At 35.5% G+C, this 23,461-nt stretch overlaps 2 protein-coding genes across 2 annotated transcripts in view; one reads left to right on the plus strand and one right to left on the minus strand.

Moving 5' to 3' along the window:
* Window positions 1-23,461, plus strand: part of LOC149562522 (uncharacterized) — a 48,101-nt gene that overhangs the window by 8,920 nt on the left and 15,720 nt on the right. The window contains exons 2-3 of the mRNA XM_089826000.1: window positions 5,345-5,417; window positions 18,941-19,321. Of these exons, the coding sequence (XP_089682126.1) occupies window positions 5,345-5,417; window positions 18,941-19,321 (454 nt within the window). The remainder of the gene's footprint in view (window positions 1-5,344; window positions 5,418-18,940; window positions 19,322-23,461) is intronic.
* LOC149562523 (uncharacterized) overlaps window positions 1-23,461 on the minus strand; it is a 45,504-nt gene that overhangs the window by 5,330 nt on the left and 16,713 nt on the right. The window contains exon 2 of the mRNA XM_089826001.1: window positions 20,823-20,860. Within this exon, the coding sequence (XP_089682127.1) occupies window positions 20,823-20,860 (38 nt within the window). The remainder of the gene's footprint in view (window positions 1-20,822; window positions 20,861-23,461) is intronic.

Raw genomic sequence — 23,461 nt, forward strand, 5'->3', positions numbered from 1 at the left:
AGGGGGATGCATCCTCGTGTTAGTATGGAACTTAGTTCCTTTGTGGCATGATCAGATCATTTCCTATCATGAGTTTGTAGATCACCTGATCGAGAGATTTGATAGGAAGGATCCAAAGGTGTACTTCCCTGAATTGGCTCAGCTAAGGCAGTTTGGTGGATTAGAGAGTTACATCAGTGAGTTCCACAGACTTTCAGTTATGGTCTATGATGTCTCAGAACGCAAACGAGTGATGTTACTTATACAGGGATTGACTGAGATATTCCATGGTTCAGTGAAATCATTGGACCCATCTTTTTTACAGGTGGCGATGAGGAAAGCATGGACTTAGAGGCATCTTCTCAAGGCAAGGTTGCTTCGGAGCCTTTTGTTCCTCTGCCTATTGATGAGGAGTCCCTCCTAGTTGTTGAGGATAAGGGGAAGGCAGTGGGAAAGTCTGATGATACTTCTAGAGAGGATATGAGGACGAGACAACTCTGCCATTGGTGCAAGGGGCCTTTCTCTAAAGGTCATACTTGTGCTCCGAGGCCGAAGGGGGCAGCGAACTGAGGCATGTGGATCTACACTAATCAGAGTGAGGATGAGTCGGCACAATAGCATGAGGATGACGATTGGGATGATCATAGTGCCCATAAAGTTTATACTATTATGTGTATATAGTCTTATATTTGACTCACATGATTAGGATTTGCATCGGGTGCAGAGTTGGTATGTGCCTAAGTTGGATTGTCTGCAGGATGGTTGGGCAGGTACAGTGGAGGAGAGTGTGTTGCGATTTCCTATGGACTTGTCTTCTACTGATGTCTTGACTTGCACATCATCAACACAAGTTTTGGGTGTTATGTTGTAGGTCATGTTATTGGCTTTAATGATTGTTTTGGCATGTAGTTGGATAAGTGATGACGTATGCTTCTTATGGGATCCTGATGGAGGTTTCAGTGTCATGTTGGATTGCTTGAGGACAAGCAATCTCGGGGAGGGAGTACTGTAATGTCTCCATTTTTGGCGAGCTTCTGCGGATAATTGGGTCAGTTCATTATAGCGACTCTCGTGAGATGACAGGGTGATTAGGGGGTCTTAGTTGTAGACTTACTATTTTTAGTAAGTATATTTTTAGTAGTGTAGTGGGTGGCTCTAGCAGTTGGTCGTCGCCCACAGTGGATGTAGTTATTTATTACACAGGATCATACTTATTAATTAATTATTAAAGTCACATTATTATAATGATACTTTATTATAATAATGTTATTAAAAGAGTTGTGTTGGTTAAGTTTCTAGAGTTGAGTTCTTTTGAGAAACTTTTGCCAATAAGGGATTATAAATATGAGCTCATTTCATTGGAAAAAGCATCCAATTATTTGATTATCTATTTGCCTTTGTTGTATTCGTGACAATTCTGAGTTTGTGGTTTTGTACCCTTGCTGAAGTATAAGGGTTTGGTTTTCTTGCCTGCAGTCTGATTCTCCTCGAATTATCTGTGCAATTGCAGCTGTGGTATTGCAATTGTTAACTCCACTCCTTACTGTTTCCTACTGTGTATAAGAAGAGATCTGATGCTGAAGGTTTTTAACAGAGTTGAAAAGGAATTGATAGATGGTTGGATTCCTGGGTTCAGGATTGGGAAATCGATTTGAATTGCATTCCATTCATTTTGCAGCATTTTTGCATTGAATAAAATGTGCCTGGTATAAGATTCCTGTGATTAGCATTAAGAGAGATTGCTGGGTGCATTGAGGGCTGCCGTTAATTCTCTGGGCAGCAGCTGTTCGTTTACAGGGTCGTCTTCTACTGAGAAGAGAAAGGCTGCATTCGATGTCAGAGGCCTGGACTATCCTTCTAGAGGCTTGTGGGTGTGTCCATTAAGCCCAGTGTTTGGAATTCTTTAGCCTACGATTTGTTTTGAAGACCTGGGGCCTATCTCTTGTGGCCTGCGTATGATCTTAAGGGAGCTGTGATTGCAATGTTGGGAGGACTGTGCAACTTTGGTTAGCTGGCAAATACAATGAAGACCTGCGTTTCTAATACTGGTCTGATTTGGATGCATGAGAAAGCAGTGTTGACAATTGGAGGTGAAGAAAAATCCATGCACAGTTAGCCACCCAGCTGGAGTATTGATCCAATTCATATCAGGTTTCAAGTTGCTAACAAATTCTGTATAGAAATCTTTTGAATTATATGAATAAAGTTGCTATAGAATTTCATTTCAGTTCCGCCAGCTAGATATTTGTTCAAAGTCCATAATTGTCATAATGAGTTTGGTAAAAATAAAGGTTAATTTCTGAATTCAATAAATGGGAGCAGATTCGTTTTGAACACTATCTTTCCACTAAGCATCTTGCTATTAGTGGTCTAAAGATTCAATGAACAAACTCCAAGCATGAAACATAGTTGTTTATTCACCTGCATAACAATTGCATAGAGTTTGCTTAACAAATGTTTGACAAAATATCAAAACAGTTAAATAATTAATAAATTTAGTGTTGTCAAAGCAAGACCCAGTAAGGGTTATTACAGACCACAACAATTATCTTGGAATTGTCACAATAAACAACTATATAAATTGTGTCTCACAATGGGACATAAAAGCATAGCATGAGGATAATCATCACGTCACAAGATCAGCTCAGCTAATCACATAGGAGCAATAGTACACATACAAAACCTAAGCAAGGCATATTGAATCAGGTACACAACCAGCCAAAGCATCATGGTTCAGACAACCAGAAATAATGCATAAACAGTCTGCTGATGCAATGAAAAGTCAAATCACCGCAACGGTTAGACCACTCATGGGGATCATCACATAATAGACATGAGTATCAAAGTCACATCCATTAGAATGGCATGCAAAATGCAAATGGGAGAGGTGTTACAATCTCTTAGTTTGGATTGTGTGTTAAACTCATGATCTTTGAACACGATCTCCTTGATTTAGGCATCTTAGAGGCCTACATATATTTGTAGGCAACCCTTTGTATTGTATCTTTTCCTATTTTAAATATTGGAATAGTTGTTATTTGCACTTTGCATCATTTGTTTGTTTTATTTTATTTTTTGTAACTCAACCTCCTCTCGCTTAGACTTTGGCTCTTTATTTAATCTATCATTGAATCTTATTAGGAATTCACTATATCAACTTGAGGTTACATTACATTGGTTTATAAAGCTGTGTTTTCTTGTACAAGCTTCCCAATCCATCTATTAATTATGTATAGGAAATTAACTCCTAACAACTACTAATAATATGAAACATTATTAACATGATTATTTAAATGTTGTATAACTTATTTCCTAGATTATGAAGGAAAACTAAATCTCACATTCTCCCCTTACCACATCAATCAGAAGCAACTCCATCAAATCTCCTATCTAAGCTACACCAAACTGATCAGAACAGTGTATGTTGTGACTGTTGGACAAGTGACTTGCAAATCCCTATACCACATAAAAAAACAAATTCCAATCTCCATTCACAATGAGCAACTATCTTGTAGAAGGCCACTAGCCTTTGAGAGGGTCCAAATCCCTCTTCTAGTGCCAAAAGGGAACAAGTCTCTCTAGTATTGTACACGAACAAAACCAATAAATATGGATACACTAATCACACTTGTTTAGGTTATTTCATAATCTGCAAAACTTTTGAATGCATAATATTTTCCTTTAATGAGGTTCCCTTTATCCCTTAGGCATACACCTATCAATTGATTTTGGTCTTCATTCTATTCCTTGGACAGGTTTGTGGAATCATTTTAAAGGTGCACACTTCTTTACTAGATGCGTGCTTCTACACAAACCTTAGACTCAGATCATGGACTATTTAGACAAATCTTTCTTTGGACCTCAGAACTTTCAATTATAAACTCTTTGATGAGGCATGTCTTTGCCTGTAGTCATGCACTTGTAGAGCTGTTTTGAATCCTTTTTTTGAATTATTGTTCTTAGTGTAGTGCACCTTAAGATGCTAGACATGCATCTGTTAGTGCAAACATGTCTTTTGATTTTCAAATAAAAAGTCTTATTTTAGCTGTGCCCTTTATCCTTACACATGCACTGATCAATGGGTTTTACTCTTCTCTATCTTGTAGATACAATTTCATGTCTTGACTTTATATATAACCATTTAATGGTCTTTGAAATACCCTTTCAAATGTACACATCTTTAAATCAGAACTTTTCCTTCATCTAGACGCATCTTCATGCAGCTGTACCTAAACATGTTTGGGTTTTAATTTTAAATATGACTGCTATGCATTTCCATCAATGAAAACTACTAGCAGAAAAAAGCCTGAGCATCTCTCTGCTTGTTAAAGCTAATATAGAGGGCTGAGATCTGCGACAAGACTAAAAAGTGAGTAAACATTTCCTACATTTCCTTTGTAGAAGTCAAATCTGCAGAATTGACACAATTGAAAGGTGGGGCCTCCAAATTAAAGTCTTCATCTATATTTTGCCCTGTTCTACATGAACCTTGTCTGGGCTTCTTGATATGTTCCCCAGTTCTTGATTAGATTGCATCTCTCTATGATTTCTCCTCTAAAGAACTTCCACTAATTTGTTTTCGAACAACAGAACAAGGCAGAACTAACAAGACAATAATCTTGACACAGTGTTTTGAATTGACTGAAAAAATGAAGCTCTAACATGAAAACTTGAAACATTACAAAATTCCTATGAGTACAACACAAGTAAAAAGAAAAACAAGAAAAAGAATTAAGATGTTTATGTGCACTGAACTTATATCAGTTGTTTGAAAATATAGCCACCAAGTACTTGTCTACCATGTTTTTAAAAAATGGCATTGCCATCCCAGTTTCCATTTATTGCCTCCAGCTGATTATGGTTTGAAATTTAACTATTTTTTTAGTGCCGATTATTATCAAATATGTATAATTAATGCTCATTTTCATTGACATTTATTTCAATACTTCAAAATGTACGTCATTTCATTTTTAAGCATTTTACATTTTGGAATCATATGGCCAATATTTTCTTTTCCAAAATCTAATCAGTAAATATTTTATTGCCTACAATGTCTATCTCTCATTTTTAATCAAAAAATATGTGATGATACATGTCCTAATCTCCTGTCCTATTACTAGTTTTCCCTTCCTTTGTAATTATGTATCTAACGTATTTGATGTATGTGGGCATGCATTGTGAAAGGGATTTAGAGCTAGGCCTAAGTTTGAACCATAAGCACTTCTTCACTTGGGAGTTCACCTTTAGTGCAGTTATCAGGCACTATTCATGAAAATTAACTTGCTTTCATGTAGATGTAGTTTTCTAGTATGTTACATGTTGAACTGCACTCTGTAAAACAATTGACAGTTTCTTTGTTCTGCAGTTCTCTTGATAATTTAGCTGAGCCGAATGATTGGGAAATGTCACCGACAAAATATCTGGCGCGAAGCAAGGAGGTAGGATATAATCCATGAAATACATCAAATCAAAGAGATTTACTTTAGAAGTTGTCAAATGCAGTTCAAAACATGAGATAACTGTCTGTCTAATGAATTTCACCACTGATTGACTATGTTAACATCAGCGATTGGGTATAACCTACCATATTTAAGCAGATATCAGATGTTTCAGAATACAGAATATATATTAGAAACAATAATGACAATATAAAACAGATTATATTGACAACGTGGATTGGTTTTGGTTTTTATTTTTTCAATAGATAACGTAGATTTCAGCATATGTTAATAAGTCCTCAATCAAGAGCCCTAAAAGATATGTAATTTTTCAATTTTTCTGATCAGAGAAAACTGAAAATAAATGATGGGAACATTCAACAAACTAAATCCTACTACAATACAAATATGAAAAACAACATTATAAATTGATTTGGAAACCCTAGCAATCAGATATCATGTTACATCAAATCATTAAATAACTAAGTTACCGATTCGGATGCGGATTCCGAAGCGGATTCCGGAAGCGGATACGGGATGCGGGGATTTTTATTTTTTTTGGATGCGGATGCGGGAGGGAACGTGTATATATATATATATATATATATATATATATATATATATATATATATATATATATATATATATATATATATATATATATATATATATATATATATATATATGCAAAGAAATGCAAGAAATATCAAATATACTAATATATGTCTATATATATTAATATATAACAACTGAGATGAGTATTTAGTATTGAAGACCCAGTAAAGACATACAGTCTGCGTGAATACTTTTGGTCAAAGATTTTGATTAGCAGCAAATATTAAGAATCATACATCATAAACAAAGTTGTATCTACATACTGTTTAATAATCAAATATTCTAGGCACTAGCAATATCAAAGTTTGGCATTTAAAGAAAACATATATGTATATATATAACAAAGATAAGCAGCATGTAAATAACATGAATGCTGGAAAGATAAATAACATGAATGCTGGAAAGATAAATAACATGAATGAGTTTTACACTTTTCATGCAGCTGGGCCCGTGGATGCTCCTGGATGCTTCTGGAAGCTCTGTGGATGCTGGCCGGAAGCCACCCGTAGGCTCCCGGATGTGTCTGGAAGCTGGATACTGGCTTCCAAACGCATCCGGGAGCCTACAAGTGGCTTCCGGCCAGCATCCACAAGGCTTCCAGCCGCATCCCGCATCCGTCCGCATCCGATGCGGAAGCCTCTACATTTCCAGACGAATCGGTATCCTAGTTAAATAACAATAATAAAACACGACAATAATAATGAATGAAATATGATTATGAAACCCTAGAAATCTCAAATCAATTGATAATATCAGATATGTTTGTTAACAACATTTTATATGAATAATCGACATTTAGAACAATGACATAAAGGTCTAAAGGTTGCCAACCAGGCAATCCACGACAATGCAATTAATGAAAAATTAACGATTTATTGAATTCTTGACCCGAAGAATTGCTTCAATTGGCAAATAAAAGAAATGAAAGTTTAAGTCTAATAATATCAATTTTGTTTTCTTTGATACATATAGGAAATTTATTATATGTATTTATTCGAGCGCATATGTAAAAAAAGGTGTAAAAACTATAGTCATTTACTTCATTGTATTCTTTTCAGATGTTATATCCTTGTTTATTAAAACCTTTTGTCCCTTTCTAATAGATAAAGAATAATATGGAGTGGAGGTTTTGCTAACTGCCAAAAAATATTATGGTTCCATAAGTAACATTTTGTGTTGGTGGAACATAAAATGACTATATGGTCTTTCCCCCCCATTTCAAAATCCTTCAATTAGATTTATTCTAAAGCAAATTATAATAAGAAACTATAAAAGTTGTTGATTCAACCTCACAAGTCAAGAACCCTGTGCAAGAACACCACTTGTTACATAGAAAAATCAAGCAAGAATAATTTGCTCAACACAGCCTGAGAATTTTGTATTGATTGCACAAAAAGATATGTACAAATGACTGAATTAATCCCTATGAAAGGATGAATGCAACATAGGCTGAACCCTAAAGAAAGATTAGGTTAGCTAGTGCCAAGTGTTACAATCATAATCAGTGAGACCTCTTAAGCCATCATTGGCCTCCTCTTAAGATATCATTGGCCTAATTAAATAAAATAAAAAAAGCATCAAGTTTAGCTCAAGTCAATAAAATAATTATAGGGCCTGATTCATTAAATAATTAGATATTGCCCTAATCCATTAAATAACTAGATATTGCACTAATTCATTAAATAATTAGATATTGCCCTAATTATTGCCTCTGGTGTTAAGCGTTGCTTTCTCCTTCAGAGCCTAATTTCTCCCTTAATTCCTTCCTAAGAATTATAACAGTCAATAGGATGTCCTTCCTTTCGTTCTTATTTGCACTTTGATGAAAATGAAGATTCTTTTACTGAGTGGTTGAAAAGTCAGTCCTGTTATGATATTCCAAGGTTTCTTATTATTCCTTTTGATGTTCTTGTTCTTAGCCACTTGACTCTGAGAATATCTTCCAATCTTTGAGGATCAAGTCTTTCTGTACTTATTAGTATAATAAATATCTCCCGGTTGAATTTCTGATATGTCTTTTGATATCACTTATTTTGATGGATTTTTCTGAATTAAACAAGGTATTAAGTAGCTCAAATCTTGATCTTCCTCCCCAATCTGAAATTATTGTGCCAATCCAGATAATGTTTCCCGATGGTTTTCATTTCCAAGTGTTTTGTGGAGTTCACGAGAGGTAGGCTTGACTGTATACTGCTATATTGAAAGCCAAGTTCCTGATTGGCTTGCAGATGGGATATATACTATGCTGGTGCGATGAGTAAAATTTTGGAGCTGTACAAATAGATGTTATGAATGCTGACTGAATCTTTGATAAGGCTGTTTGAATTTTCTATTGACTTGGGAGATATCAGTTTCTTCTGCGAATAATATAATTGCTGAACGGATGCAATGGGTTCAATCCTATATTCCCCTTGTTAACGCAGAGTGGTTATTGACTGAGTTTTTTATTAGAGAGGTTGAGTTTTTTTGGACAGCTGACTAGAGTTCATCCCTGTCCCTGATTGGTCACTATATTTTGTCTTTTTCTCTTGGTTCCTGTTATGTCTCCAACTCTTTAATCCCTGCCTAGAAAAATAAGTCTGAATGTTTGATGCTGTCTTTGTCCTTTCCTGACTATATCAGTATTAAGTTCTCATTGGCTGCTTTTGGTTTTTGTTCCTTACATCCCAATCCTTGGCTGTGTCTCTCCCTTCATATATCTGTGTCTGGTGGGAGAAGTCACGACTCTCCCTTGTTTGTGACTCATAAGTTGCTGACTTGGCATTTTAGTGTGCTTGGTATTAATTGGAGTTTATATATGTTTTAGTATTTACATATATATTTTACAGATTGCATTTGTAATTTTTTTATATTATCTTATTTAGTAATATTTGATATATATGTTTTATGGTTTCCAATTCAATATGTTAATATTATGATATATTTTATTATATATAACATATCCCATGATAATATTTTTTAATATCGATCTTTATATAAATACATATGTATATAATATGATGAAATCCAATATTTATTTATATTTATATTTTTTTTATCAAGCTAGCTATATATAATTACATATATTAACTATATATATTTATATTACTAATTAATTTTATCTAATTTTTAATTATAATTGTGTAAATTTTATTATTGTTATTTAATTATATTTTATCATTCACTTATATATTTATATGATCTTATATTTTTTAATTTTATTATTATCAAACTTCATCCTGGGAAAGGGGGTCATCACATTACTCCAACAGAAACATCAGTAAATTTTGGCAAGGAACAGCAACAATAAATTAATATTTGATCAAATTAAAGATGTAGTTTTCCACAATCCATTAATCAGCCAACAGCTTCCATTTGGAGGTTTCTGTATAGCCCTTACAGTGAACTTGAATGGTGCCAAATATGTTGCCAAGTTACTCTATGGCTTCAAAAGAGAGGTTTAGTGCTGGGAACAACCACCAAACAATTAAAAAACTGTTGTTACATGAGTGTTGGAATCCGGCACCAAAAAAAGCACAATCGTATGGCTACATAGAGATGTACATTAGCAGACAGGAGATTGCATGATGGTATTTAGGACTCTGAATAGTGCAACAACCTACTATACTTTTTAGATTTTATTAATGCCATATGGATGCATATGCCATGCTGCCACACTTTCTAATCACCTGGATCCCAGAGTGGGCTAGGTGAGAGCATAAATGCATCAACCACTTTCTCTCTATGTTGTATGCAAGAAGATGAATGGTGGCAAGTTGCCCAAAATAGATAGGGGCTTGAGCAAACTTATCAACCCCTCTCCAGTGGACTATGTAAGTACAATGCAAGCCACTCACCAAAAGTGTCGATAAAGTCAATTTATTCAATGCCAAAATGGGCCCTAGCACAATGCTATAATAATTCGTGGTAAACTGACCAGCTCTACTATATAAAATGCATGCAAATGATAAACCTTTGGTGGTATTACCATTGTAGATTACAAAGTAGTTAGGAAATTCAGTACAACTTGACAAAGATAAGAAACTACTGAAATCAACTATAATAATAGGTACGATCATAAATAAGCACTGCTACAAGACAATGAACTAATTCATAATATCATATAGCAGGGAATACATGCTCACAATGGTAAAAGGGAGTCTACGATGCTGAACAAAATGTTGATGAGAACAACGTTGTCACAAAAAAAAGACTGATAAATTGCTGATAACACACAAGAAACACTGCCCACACAATTGTAGCTGCTACTTGCATGCACCAGCACAACCAAACTGAAATACTTTGGAAAACATTATTAATCCTGTGTAGAATTGGTGTAGATTATACTAATAAAACAGAACATATTGTAGTATGTCTGCAACAGAGTTAAATGTTGTTGGCACAACAAGAACAAATCACAAAAACATCCTTTTAGAATATGTTACAATCTTCCAAAAAAGGCCATAAATAACATTTAATAATAAAAACTCCTCAAATACATAAAATATTTCCATTTTACCATACTGAGAGAACTCAGTTTGCAGCATTGATGTGATCTTAGCTAGCAGCATTCTCGTCTTCAAAATTGTAATGTTCCATATTGGGACTTACTTGATTTGTCCAAAAATTCCCAATTAGGGTTTGGATTGCACTTGGGAATGACAACTTGTAATGCTCCTTACTACATGAGTATTGATTCCCAATGATTAATCATGCAGCTATGCATTTAAACTAGGTTACGAAACAACCATTGATTCATAATACATACTTCAGCTTACCACCTTGTTCATGTTATGCTCACATTAGAGCACGAGGAAAGCATTTTAAAAGTTGAAACAACATATTTTGTGATGTCAAAAACATGCCTTGGAAAGAAAGCTCCTTTTTTCTTTTCTGACGTGTCACAATGAAAGGGACATAGCCCCTTGTTTTGTCCCAAATTTTGCTGAAAGGTGATCGAAAAATTAATCAAGAAAAAGAAGTTGGGTTGTTAGGGTGGCTATTTCTCCCATCTTGTTAATGGGTCCTTGTAGTTAACTTGGTTTGCATAGCTAGTGTAAATAGTTGGGTTTTAACTTTTTTATAAGCGCTATTGGGCAAGGTGACATGTTTTGGTCCCATGTACAACCAATTTCCACAAGTGGTTTTACATGTCCACCGGGCTTTCCCAGGGGTTAACATTGTTAGTGTTTCAAGATTAATCGTAAATCAAAGAAAATTTTAACTAGTGATTTCTATGTCTTGTTAACCCTTGTTTTATTATAAGAAAGCATGTCAACACTTCCAGTGTTTTCCATTCAGGAACATTATGAATACCCTGCTTCATATGGAAGCCTTCTCTCTAAATCCCAAATGGTATCCTGAATTGGATGGAAGAGTGCCTCAATAAAAAGCATAGATTACTTTGTGATTTCGATGCAACTGAGAATTGTTTATCCACAATAGAACATCTAGGCTCTAAAAGCAAGCAACTGAACATCCTGCTTGTTGTGATTCCTTTGGTCAAACCAATACTATTGAGACATCTTGATAGAGAGGTAAGACTGTGCAATTATTCAGTGCATTGTTTATGTTATGAGAATAACCGAGCCACATGATCCATACAATAGGAAAGTGGTGGAAGAAGTATTCCAATTGATTGTCAAAAGTTTTCAAGGACTGAGTAGTATTTATAATCCATCCTTCAGAGTGTGTGTGACTATCCATAATCCATAATCTATAGGCTGACTAATATCCATAATCCATAGTAAGGTAATCCAAATTTTAGAATCAGTTGCAAGACTTAGAGCTTGTGTGATTATGACAGATCTTGGTTGTGATGACTTAATTCTTGATACATTTCATCAGTTTTTTATTGCCATTAAAGGGAACCACAAGTGTTTTTTTTATTCTTTCATGTCGTTCATTATGTCTTTGATAATTGGGGAGAGCGATAATGATTTCTTATCCACCATATTGGCTGATTTGAAACAAACAAATGCAACTTCTTTTGATGCTTGTAGTTTGGTTAACAATGTTATCAAACAATGTGAGCAAAAACTGAAACCATTCTTAACAAGGGACAAGATTGGGGGAGGAAGGAAAGAAGATTTTTTTCAGTCTATAGAGGGGTATGAAAAGAAAGACAAAACTCAGTCATATGGGTAGCATAGCAGGGACGAAGCTGATGGTATTCTTGGGAACCACAAGGCTAAAAAAGACACAACCATGGATCAGTGACTTGGAATTCAAAGAAGTCTCCATGCATTATGACATGATTTCCTTTGGCTGATAACTATAGGATGATGAAGCTTCTTTAGGATCAGCTATTTGTGTAGCAGAAACGAAGGGTAAACACGAGGATATTCACCCTTATAACAGTAATTCTTTGAACCAGCATAATGTTAATTAGATGAAGAACAGTAACTTACTTTTTGAGATGGATACTGATTGGATATTTGAGAATCCCTTATTTGACTTGGAGGATGGAACACCTCTTGAAATTGAACAAGAGTCCCAGATGGATATTGATTGCAGCCAAGAGGTAGCCTTCTTACATTTGACAGAGGGAAATAATCTTGATTATAGATCAGCCATGGATAGAGACTTGGTTAATAGTATGGCCAAGGAACAAACAAGGAGAAAGGACAGTGCAGAGGAGTGCCTATTGATTGGTTCTCCCCCTCGTACAGCTAGGACTCGAACACATTCATCCGGTGCCTATGGTTACTCTACAGTCATAGATGTTGAGCATGATGATAACACTTCGGTGGAGTCTACTCAGTGTGGAATGGTTGAGCTTGGTATGCTTGATGGTGTATATGTTTCACACAAGGATGTGCATTGTATGACCCCTAATGTAGAGAGACAATTTTGGAGCCCTAATGTTGATTCAAGATTCCTAGAGAAGCCGGCTAGTGCATCACATTACAACCACATTGTATGGGATGCATTTGGTTCTCCATCCAACCCACCTACGAAGGATATTCTTTTCCGATTGTTGCATAGATGTGGGATGGGTGGTCAATTTGTTACACTTCCCTTCTTGAAGGAGGAAGCCATGTCCAATTTGCTTCTTCAATACAGTTCTAGTTTCGGGATGCTTGTTAAAGGGGCAACATTATGGCAGATTGATCCAATAGATTATGCACATGGAGTGATCCAGGATCCTAGCATTAGCATGATTGGTGCATTGATGTTTTGGGGAATTGATGAGCATCTTCACAATTCTAGACATGTAATCTCTATCAAAGTAGTGCAGCAGCTTGGTGGAGCAACTTCCTTTAGATAGATATGGGATCCAAGCATTTTGGTTACATCATGCAAATACTATTTGCTTGAGGGCAAGAAATCTTTAGGATAGGAGGATTGTAATGTCTCCTTTTCTAGCCATTAACCTCTAATGCACCATTAACCTTTTCCATCACAGTCTCATGGGCTAACCAGGTCTTGCTAGGGGTTAGTGCGAGTTTCGACACAGGCATCTTCACCTTCAGGCATATCTAGGTCAAAAAGCAGGGGTTCTGGATACTTACTCTTTATAGTAAGACAACTTGGGTCCGTATTTCTAGGTTTGTACTATTGGACTTCAAGTGTCTTGCTGAGAGCTTTTTGACAAGCCATTATACATGATCTTTTGAGTTCGATAGGATATTTATTTTAATGTTCAAAGATAAAATTGTTTTCATAAAGTGACCTTAAAATTAAAAGGGGAATTATTAAGTCACTTTATCTTATAAAAGTTATATTATTCTCTTCAGTCAGAAAAAAACAATTGAAAGGGTAAAGAGAATTGAAAAATGAAGAGACAAACAAGGGAATTTGAAGAGTCATCCTGTTGTGCTTAAAAAGGGAGAGGGATCTCATGTTCAGCATTCTTGGATTTTGGAGTTTGTTTTCAGATTTCTCTTGAGAAAGAGAGCTTTGGCTTTCAGTTTCCAAAACTTGAGGACAAAAACCTTTAGGGTCTTCTTGTCGGATTGGATGCCAAATCAGTTCAGTGCTGGTGGTGAATTCACATCAACGTTCACACTAGAGTTATAGATTCTTTTCTGTGTTTCCAATCTGGCCATTATTGCTGTTTTTAAGATTGGATTTCTATGCATTTTATTGTATTATTAGTTGATAATGCAATAACCAATTATGAGGTATTTTATATGTGCAGCTTACTGGTTTTAAATTGCATTAATTATTCTCTGTATTCTGAAATTGTTTGGGAGGAAATTTGGGTAAAAATATCCAATAGGATAGAACATTCCAGCAGAGAACTTAGGGTTAAAGGTTACCTCATTGTTAACTTGAAATTCACCTTTTTAAAATCAGGACAGTCCTTGTGGGTGCGCCCGTTTAGTTTGCATTGAAAACAAACATAAAGATTACCCAGTAGGGCTAATTCCCAGGAATAAAATTCCTCTTCAGCAGTTAAAGAAATAGTCTCAGTAAATTTGATTTCTGTGTCTAATGCAATAGGGCTCTTGCATTATGATGGGGCAAATGTAGCCCTAGACTCTCCTACTTGAAGAATTGAAAATTTGAGCAATGAAGGGCCATAATTCAGGTTGGAGGTTTTTAATCTCCACCCAATTTGGAGCTGATGGGGCTATTACTTTTCTACTTGAAGAATTGAGCCTGGGAGTTTTAAAATTTGAGCAAGGAAGGGCCATAATTCAAGTTAGAGGTTTTTAATCTCCACCCAATTTGGAGCTCACGGGGCTATTACTTGTTCAAGGTTTCCTTCTGGGGGTCATGGGAAAGCCCTCGACAATGATTTACCCTCATTCCAAAATGTATTTTTTAGAACCCTTTGTTGTGCATGTTATGGTTCCTCAGAAAAGCAAAAAATACATCTTTATCGATTATTTTGCAAAAGTTCACACAAATTCTCATTTTTTCCCCCAGCCATCAATGATCCAACCATCGCTTTTTTTCTCTTGATGGCAAAGAATTTTTACTCACATAGACCAAAAAAAATGGCCACATTCTTCAATCTACCTTGCTCATTTTAAAAGCTTGTATTATTTCCTGGTTAGGAGAAAGTGAGAGAGTCTTACTAGATAAATAGGATACTTATTGTTTCTTCTCCCTCTTGCTTTTGCCAAAAAAATGAGGCCTCCCTCTCCATTTCCCACTCCATGGGTGTCGGCTGCCAAAAGTCCTGTGTCTTCCGCTTTGGCAGGTTTGAGAATTCCATTGAAGCTAACAGAAAATGGACCAATCGGGACAAAGTCCTCTACCAAGACCACCTTGTAAGAAGTTTCTTCTACCTCTTGCCTTATATCGGATTTGCAACTGCCTCCTACACAATGTTAGAGGACTCTCTCTTGTAGAGATATGATCTCTTTCCTTACAATCGCCATTAATGTTGTCCATTAAAACTTAAATGCATTAAATGCAACCAAAGCTTGATGAGCTAAACTCTAGCACGAAGGGGTTAACGGGACAAATAACACAAAAGTAAGAACAAAATAATACAAAGGAAAACAAACAAAAGCATGAAACAAAAAAAAGCATAGAAAGAAACAAGCCCTACTTAGATCCCACACTCGACTGCCACTTGGAATCTAGATGTCACTCGCTAAGTGTGCTCAAGATGATTGGAGGCTTGCACCAAACTTCTATTATATTGTATTATTACTATTCCACAAGAATTTTTCTCACCAAAATGGCATAGTATAACCCCATATCAAAATCATTGAAAGAGTACAAGACATGGTTCAATGCCTTGTGTATCTATTATGAAATTATAAAAGCTTGATATAATAAATGATAGCTTTGTCCCTCTAGAATGATACAAAGCATAAGTGTAATGTATCTGTTCCAATTCCCAAGGGAAGTTGCTTCTAGTACCCGTCAAGTAGTTGCTTGGTTCCTGTTAGGAAGTTGCTTGGTTCCCGTTTGAAAGAGTTGCCAACAACTTGGAGAATACAGAGGCTTGTTTAGTCTACGTCCAAGTTTGTGTATATGGTGTCTAGGATGGTTGTATGATATGGTTGTAAGGGTCGTACAAAGGTGTGGATTATTGCTAAGGAAGTGTACAACTTGGATGTTGTACAGAGACGGGGATGCCGTAAGATGGTAACAGAGATAGTTGTATAGAGGGGAATGGTGGTTTGGCCTGTATGGATGAGAGGTGGGTATTGTACCATGATGGAGGGTACGACGGAGTGTAGAATTAGAGGGAAGTGATGGCCTTTGAGGAAGGGGGGAAGGTGTAGGAATACGGTGGACAAGATGAGAGTGGATGTAGGGTGGAGGATGGCAAGATGACAAAATGGAGGATGGCAGGATGGTAGGATGACACGATGGTGTACGGATGGAAGGATGACAGGATGGCAAGACGGTAGGATGATAGGATGACAAGACGGTAGGATGGTAGGATGGCAATACAACATGACGATAGGATGGTAGGACAATAAGATGGTGTATGAATGACAAGAAGGGGTACGAATGGGAGGAAGGTGGTCATACGGCGTGAAGGAGGGTGGACGTATGGAATTGGACAAAAGTGTACCATCAGCAAAGATCTTAATCGTATAGTGGGATTGGTGGCGGAGTGTGTGATGTATTTTCGGCGATGCTAACCAATAGTGTATTGTAGATGATATACATAGAACGCAAACAATTTGTTAAATAAGAGAGACAGAGAGATACAAGGAGCAATCACAGGTATATACAATTATTGCTGAAGAGCAATTATATTCGTAAACAAAGATGATGCTTCAATTTGCTAGATCTAAGCAAAGTAATACATGGAATAGAATAGGCTGAGGGATGAATCCCACTGAAAGCATGAGAGCATAGTAGGGAAGATCTTGCACTTCCGAAATGGTGAGCTAAGCAGAACTCCAATAGGAATTCGGAATACAAACCAAAACAAATCCAAATTGCATACTAACAACTTCCAACATGTCGAACATAAATACCCCTTTGGAGAAAACTCCTGAGGGTTTACAAAAGAATGCTGACACAACAAACACCTAGGGATAATTAATAAAAGTTGGGCCCCTTTATTAAACAATTAAAGGTCCATCTATAATATAATTTAGATTTTGGGAGCATTAATTAATTATATATTTTATTAAAATTGGGACATCAAAACAATCTTTGCTAATAAGGAAGAGTTGCAACCAACTCTCATTTCTGCTCAATCCGTCACTTGTGCACTGCCTCAAATTGCCTTCAGAATGCTCTAGATGAAGGCTGTTGTAGATAACATCTCCATAGATTAGCAATAAAATTCCCTCAAGCTCACTTGAATCTTTCAACTTTATTTTCTTATCTTTAAGTCTAACGTTTGAATGTCTAGGAGCTAGTTCTTCTCTTCTTTTAAGTAGTTTTCACTATTTTCTTTGTGGCACCTGTCTTGTTTGTTCTACTAATTTCCACTATAATAATCCTTCAGACTTGTCCTTGACTGTCTAATTCATCCGAAATTTGGCATTTCCATCTAGAATTGGTCAATCTACTGGAGATAATATTTATATATTTTCTCTAGATCAAACAGATCACAGCAGTAAGAGATCTTCACTTGAATCAATCAACTGATTTGGTTCTTCCTTGGATGGGAATTCCCTTAGCTAATCTAAGACCATTTTGCTATGTCCTTATCTTCAAGCCTCATACTCATCAAGTAAATTTTCCAGAAAGTATTCATTATCAATACATGTCCAAACTTGGTTCCAAGTCTCTTAACCATTATCTCCTTGAAGCAAAGCACCTATTTTTGTGGTAAGTCTTGAGGTTGAACATGGACAATTCGGCATCCTTGTTCTTCACATCAATAGCATTAGCAGATGTATGGTCTTATCTAGATTGGAATATTGGCTTCTAGCTAGCGTTTCTTTCTAACAATGTTCACGTGCAACTGACATATACCTGCAATGTACTATCAAGATAATCTGATCGCTCAATTATTGCAGAATCTTGTAGGGATAAAAGCTGGATCCAAAGACTACTATAGTTGAACATATGGAATTGAATGAACCAATCATCCCACTCCATAATAGTCATCCTTGATCTGGAATCCAGACATGGTTTTCATCATCCAAGTCCGTAATTCTTAGCATGATAAAAATGTCAAATGACTCTTTTGAAATGTGTCAATACTTTTCAGTACTCCATCTGCAGGTAGTTTGGAAGAACCATACTCTTTTAAAACTTCTCTAAACCTGTAAGAACATTTGTCTGCACCAAAGAGTAAATGAAATAAGAAACCTTGTGGAGGCCGCTGGTGTCAATGAATCTTGTCAACCGAATGAATATAATTGTTGATCAAGTGAGCCTAGCCAATGTATTCCTTTCTATCATAAATAAGGTCAATTGTATAAAACATTCAATTTTGGTTTCTCTAATCGTTACTTTGTAGCCATAGGATGTTTTAAAATTTGTTACTGATTCTAATTTCTTTGTCATCCTCTGTATAGTCATTATTTATTATATATCAATTAAGAGAGAAGTGCGTTAGCATGTTTTTATTTTTTTAATTTTTTAATATTTTAATTTTTAAATTTTCTCCCAATATATTAGAGCGCTAGAGCAAAACAAGATCAATATCTGTATGATTTTTTTGTATATGACAAGAAAGCTTTTGCTTCACCATACATTTTGGTTCTTTGCATGTTAGATATGTTGTCCTTCCAATCGTTTTTTAAAGATAACTGTTTGTATAGTTAAAATATCTCCACTTGTACTTTTTTGACATGCCTGTGTTGGTTGTGTACAGATTTCTATAATTAGCTTTTGAGTCTTTTCTATCTTATCATGATACTGTAATGAGTGTTAGCTTTGTTGAAGAGCAGTGTTGAAGAAATGGTTTACTTGTTGAATTTTGATGTTTAGTTCATTAAAATCTGCAAAAGATTATGAAGTTTTCTCTTGCAAAAAATTGTGAATTTATCATGTGCCCGGTAAACAGTTTTGTGAGTTTAACATAGATATATGCCATTTTGCAGACAATGATTCTGATTGAGGAGACTTGCTTACTTGAAGACGAAGTTACAGATCTTGAGCAACGAATACTCACATTTTATCGAAGTTTTTTTAGTCAATACATAATGAAGTCTCCCTTTTCACAGACTTCAAAAATGACACCATCAACATTTACAGAAGATGAAAGCAAACGAAAATACAGCATATTTTCAAGGGTTATTTTTACACCAAGCAGTTCTCCTTCTTCACTGCATCGCCATGATGCTTTAACTACTACTTCGAATTTAGAGAAAGAAAAATCACTGCTTTCTTCGACTACTAGAGATGCTTCTCTGTCTAGTAAAACATCTAATGTAAATCATAAATCTCACAGTTTAGAGCATCAAAGTTCTTCTGGAGTAAAGGTATGCTAATTTCAACAAGCTGCTTGAATATTGTCGGTGATGTAAATTTCATTCTTTTGTATTTTCTGCTTTCCTTAGATGTTCTATTTGAGGAAGAACAAGAACAAGATGAGAGGTTGGAATTACATGGGGCACATTTTTCTATGGTAAACAGTATTAAGTCATGTCATCTTTAAAAGAATTGCTTTCATTTCTAATGAGAAAATTTTGAGTTTTGCCTTATGTTTTCTCAATAAATTAAAAAATATATTAATAATTACTGCATGATTTGAATGGTTGTGAAAAGCACTTGAAATTTTGTTCGAGTTATTTCATTCTTGTATCCTAGACATGGAACCCACACATTTGCTTATTTCAATTGTTGAATGTCGGACAAAATAATCTGTGCTTGTATTTGAACCCAGTATGAATGTATATCCTTGATGTATTAATACTGTCACTTAACGATTTAATATATCAATTTATGTTATTAATTTGCTATTGGATTTGCACTTTGTTGAATCCTACATAGCTCAAAGTCATATATACATTTCTATGGCATCAGTCTACAAATAAAGATGATGGTGACATCACTATAAGCTAGAGGGAACTTGAGTAGAGATAGTTATATGGGGATTGACCTATTGAATATTTTGTTAAAAAGTATCAAAGGTAGGCAGAATAGTTTCCTAATCTGGAAACGAGATAGTTTTGTCATTCTAATCTAGAACTGCCTGTTACAATATTGTGCAACTTGAACTAGTTGGAATATACTTTGACCACCTTATGGACCAAACCAATTGATAGTATAGGAAGCACATGCAGAATTCATCAACATTCATTGACATGTATCATATCTTCACTAGGTGACTTTCCTTAAAAGTAATTTTGGAAGGGTCAATGTCACCACAAAGCACAATCTATGGACCAAGTGTACACAAAGAGTAGTCTCTACTTCATTTCCTCTTGGACAGAGTATCTAATCTTCTGTCTTCAAAAAAGAATGCAATTTGGACATGCTTTTATTTGACAGTCAATGGCATGCTATTACAAAAAAGGAGGCTGATATAGGATGCTTTACCCTTCTTATCGAAGAAGCTTAGAACCAAGTTTTGTAAAAACCCAAAATTTGTGAATTGTAAAGAAAAGCACACAGAGGATACGTTTATAGGTATCATACTGCTTAGTTACAATGCCCAATTTTTATCAAAATATTAGCAAGCCTGTATTTATCTTATTTCATTCTTTCTAAGGGTAAAATGAAAGGAAACAAAAAAAAGTGAAAGAAAACCTTGGGGTGGATGGCCAAGGAATATATGCACGTGACAAAAATATTGAAAACATCAGGCTCATTTTGGCAAAAGCATTAGAATCAAATAATAGAGTGAATAGTGTCGATAAAAATGGTGCATATGGTAACGCTTATTATTATTTTTTAGTCTGTAAAATCAGGTAACCCCCTTATAAATTACAGTGCATAGGTAAACCATTTAATGTGATTGGTAGTGCTAGTGTGACATACCTGCTGACAGTACGTGGGCTGAGGGAAGACTGGACATTCTGCCTACCACAGGAAGCTCTCACCAATCAAGTCAGGCCCCCAGTCCATAATGGAACAATTTATTAATTGAATATACAATTGCAATTTTTTCCCTTGAACAATGTAATTTAATTCAGCACCTGAAAGATATTTTCTTATTCATAGATGGAATAAGAATGTATACCATTCTTCTGTTTAGCACTCTATCTAATGTAGTGTATGATGCATTTATGAAAATATAAAAAGGAAAATATTTGTACCACACAAGACAAAGTGGAGCAACAATTGGCTCTCTTAGTCAATAAAATGTTTCTTGTCATGCAAATGTCCTATCAAAATCTGGATCCTAAGGTAAGAGAGTATAAAGAGGTGAAACAATCGTACCGAAATCTTGTATAATTTTTCTTTAATAGCCAACATACTCTTAAGAAACTTCTAACAGCAGCCTTTGTTTACGTGGAATATAGGGTTTTTATCACATACACCTTGATGAGGCTCACTTCTATCACTTTTGGAGAAATATTCTTTACTCGAGTATGGCTATGTTCCTTAATGTACATAGTAAATGAAAATATAAATTACAGAATGTAGAACATCAAGTACAAAACATAGAATATCAAGTACGAATATAATTTCCAGAAAGATAGGGCATTTATTCCATTCAACTGATATGCTACATTATGAATCATAGATAGGCACCAATACATACAAAATGAGTGCTTATGTAGTAGTTCTCGGTTGGCTACAATTACCAACTGTCAGAAACTGTCAACTAACAAACTACTCAAACATAATTTTGTTTCCAAGCAATTGATTGAATTTTAACACATTTTCTACTCATGACCAACTGATATTTCTTTGATAATGTATTTCATATGTTTAACCAACTACATCAGTCCGTGCCTCTCCCCTTCCACCCCTCCCTTTCCACAAATAAAAAGTTGTCTTTTAGACAACAAGACAAAATTGGGGCTACCTACAAAAGAGTATAGATAAGGAGGGTGAGAAGATGTGCTTGAACAAATGATAGCATCAATGTGGAAGATGGTAGTGGCAAAGAGCTATTGGAAGAGGCATTGCATCTCCTTTGTGTAGATCTTCAAATCTTATTCGGCCACCAACTTGTCCCCTCAACCCTTTCACCATAAGGTGTGCCTTTGTCTACTCCAGTTCAGCTACCTTAGCATGATATTGTCATTCCATCTCTACCAATTGTCTACTTAGCTCAACCAATTGTGCATCATACAAAGATAATTACTTCTGTCGGACCTCTATAGTGACCTCCACTGCTATTTTCTGCTCACATTGGACAACAGGGAGCTATCTGTTCGGAAAGTTGCTCTTGAAAGTATCTCATATGACTTGTCAACTTTGCCTGGACACTTTTCGCATGCCTAAGTGCCTTGACCCTGGCTTGCTTTGCCTCCACCAAAGAGGTAGTCATGCTTAGGAGTCTACACAATAATCTCCTTGTAACAACCCTACATGTGGTAGAGCATAGTAATCACTTTGCCATGTTGTCCACCTATGGTAGGTTTGGATGGGGAGCACACTGCCAACATAGTTGGTGTCTCCATTCTCGACCATTCTTGAGATGTGAAACACTGAGAGAACTTTTCTTCACTCTCCCCACATAAATGCTAGGATCATCTTGGTCCATGTTGGCACAAGGGGGAACATGATGCACACCATGGGATGGGATAGCTCAACAATCTAATGGTGCAAATGCCAAATATATAGAGTACTTGAAAAATTAGTTATAGAATGATGTTTAAGGAATATTTATAAGAAGTGTAAAATTGACTTTTCTACATTATATAAAATTTACACTAATAAACATTAAAAACATGAAAATGATTGTGTTGAAAATTCAATTTTGAACATTAACAATAGTGGACAAAATTTGGAACTTTGGAACAAATTGCAAACCATGTATAAAAATTGCAAATGAAACTTTGGCATCCTAAGTAGAGTTTGATCTTTTAAACTAATAAACATAAGAAACATGGAAATGATTGCATAAACAATAATATGGTGGGTGGAGGTTTGGGGTCAAGGGGCAGTGCCCCTAGTAGGGGTTTTGATTATGGCTTTGATCATGAATATGCAGAGATTTGCATCAAGGGATATGTATTATGTAGATTTTTATTATAATAATTGGTGTATTATTTGCTTACACTTATAGTTTGATGGGGGTTTGGGAGCAACATGTAACATCCCGATTTCTCGAGTCTTAATTAACAACCAACATACTCAATGAAATACAATTATTACTTCAATTCAATAGGAAGACAATTATAAGTCATGTTCATGTGAATGAGATTTACTATTAAAATCAGTTAGACAAAATTTTCTAAACTAAGAACTTAAAATACCATTAATGAATTTACCATAGAAACTAAAATCCACATACCATGAAATTTGAATCAAGAAACATTGAAGGGTTGCTTCTACAATCACCCAGATTAGTCCACAATAACCTTTATAACAATATCATTTAGGGCCCGTTTGGTTGCTGGAATACAACTGGAATAGGAATAGGAAATTAGAATATGATTTGTATTCTTTGTTTGGTGCGTGGAATAGGAATAGGGAATAAGAATACGTATTCTCATTTTAGC

The sequence above is a fragment of the Cupressus sempervirens genome, chromosome 4 (assembly GCF_028749045.1).
Source record: "Cupressus sempervirens isolate cs-2001-9-10 chromosome 4, ASM2874904v1, whole genome shotgun sequence".
Taxonomy (NCBI): Eukaryota; Viridiplantae; Streptophyta; class Pinopsida; order Cupressales; family Cupressaceae; genus Cupressus; species Cupressus sempervirens.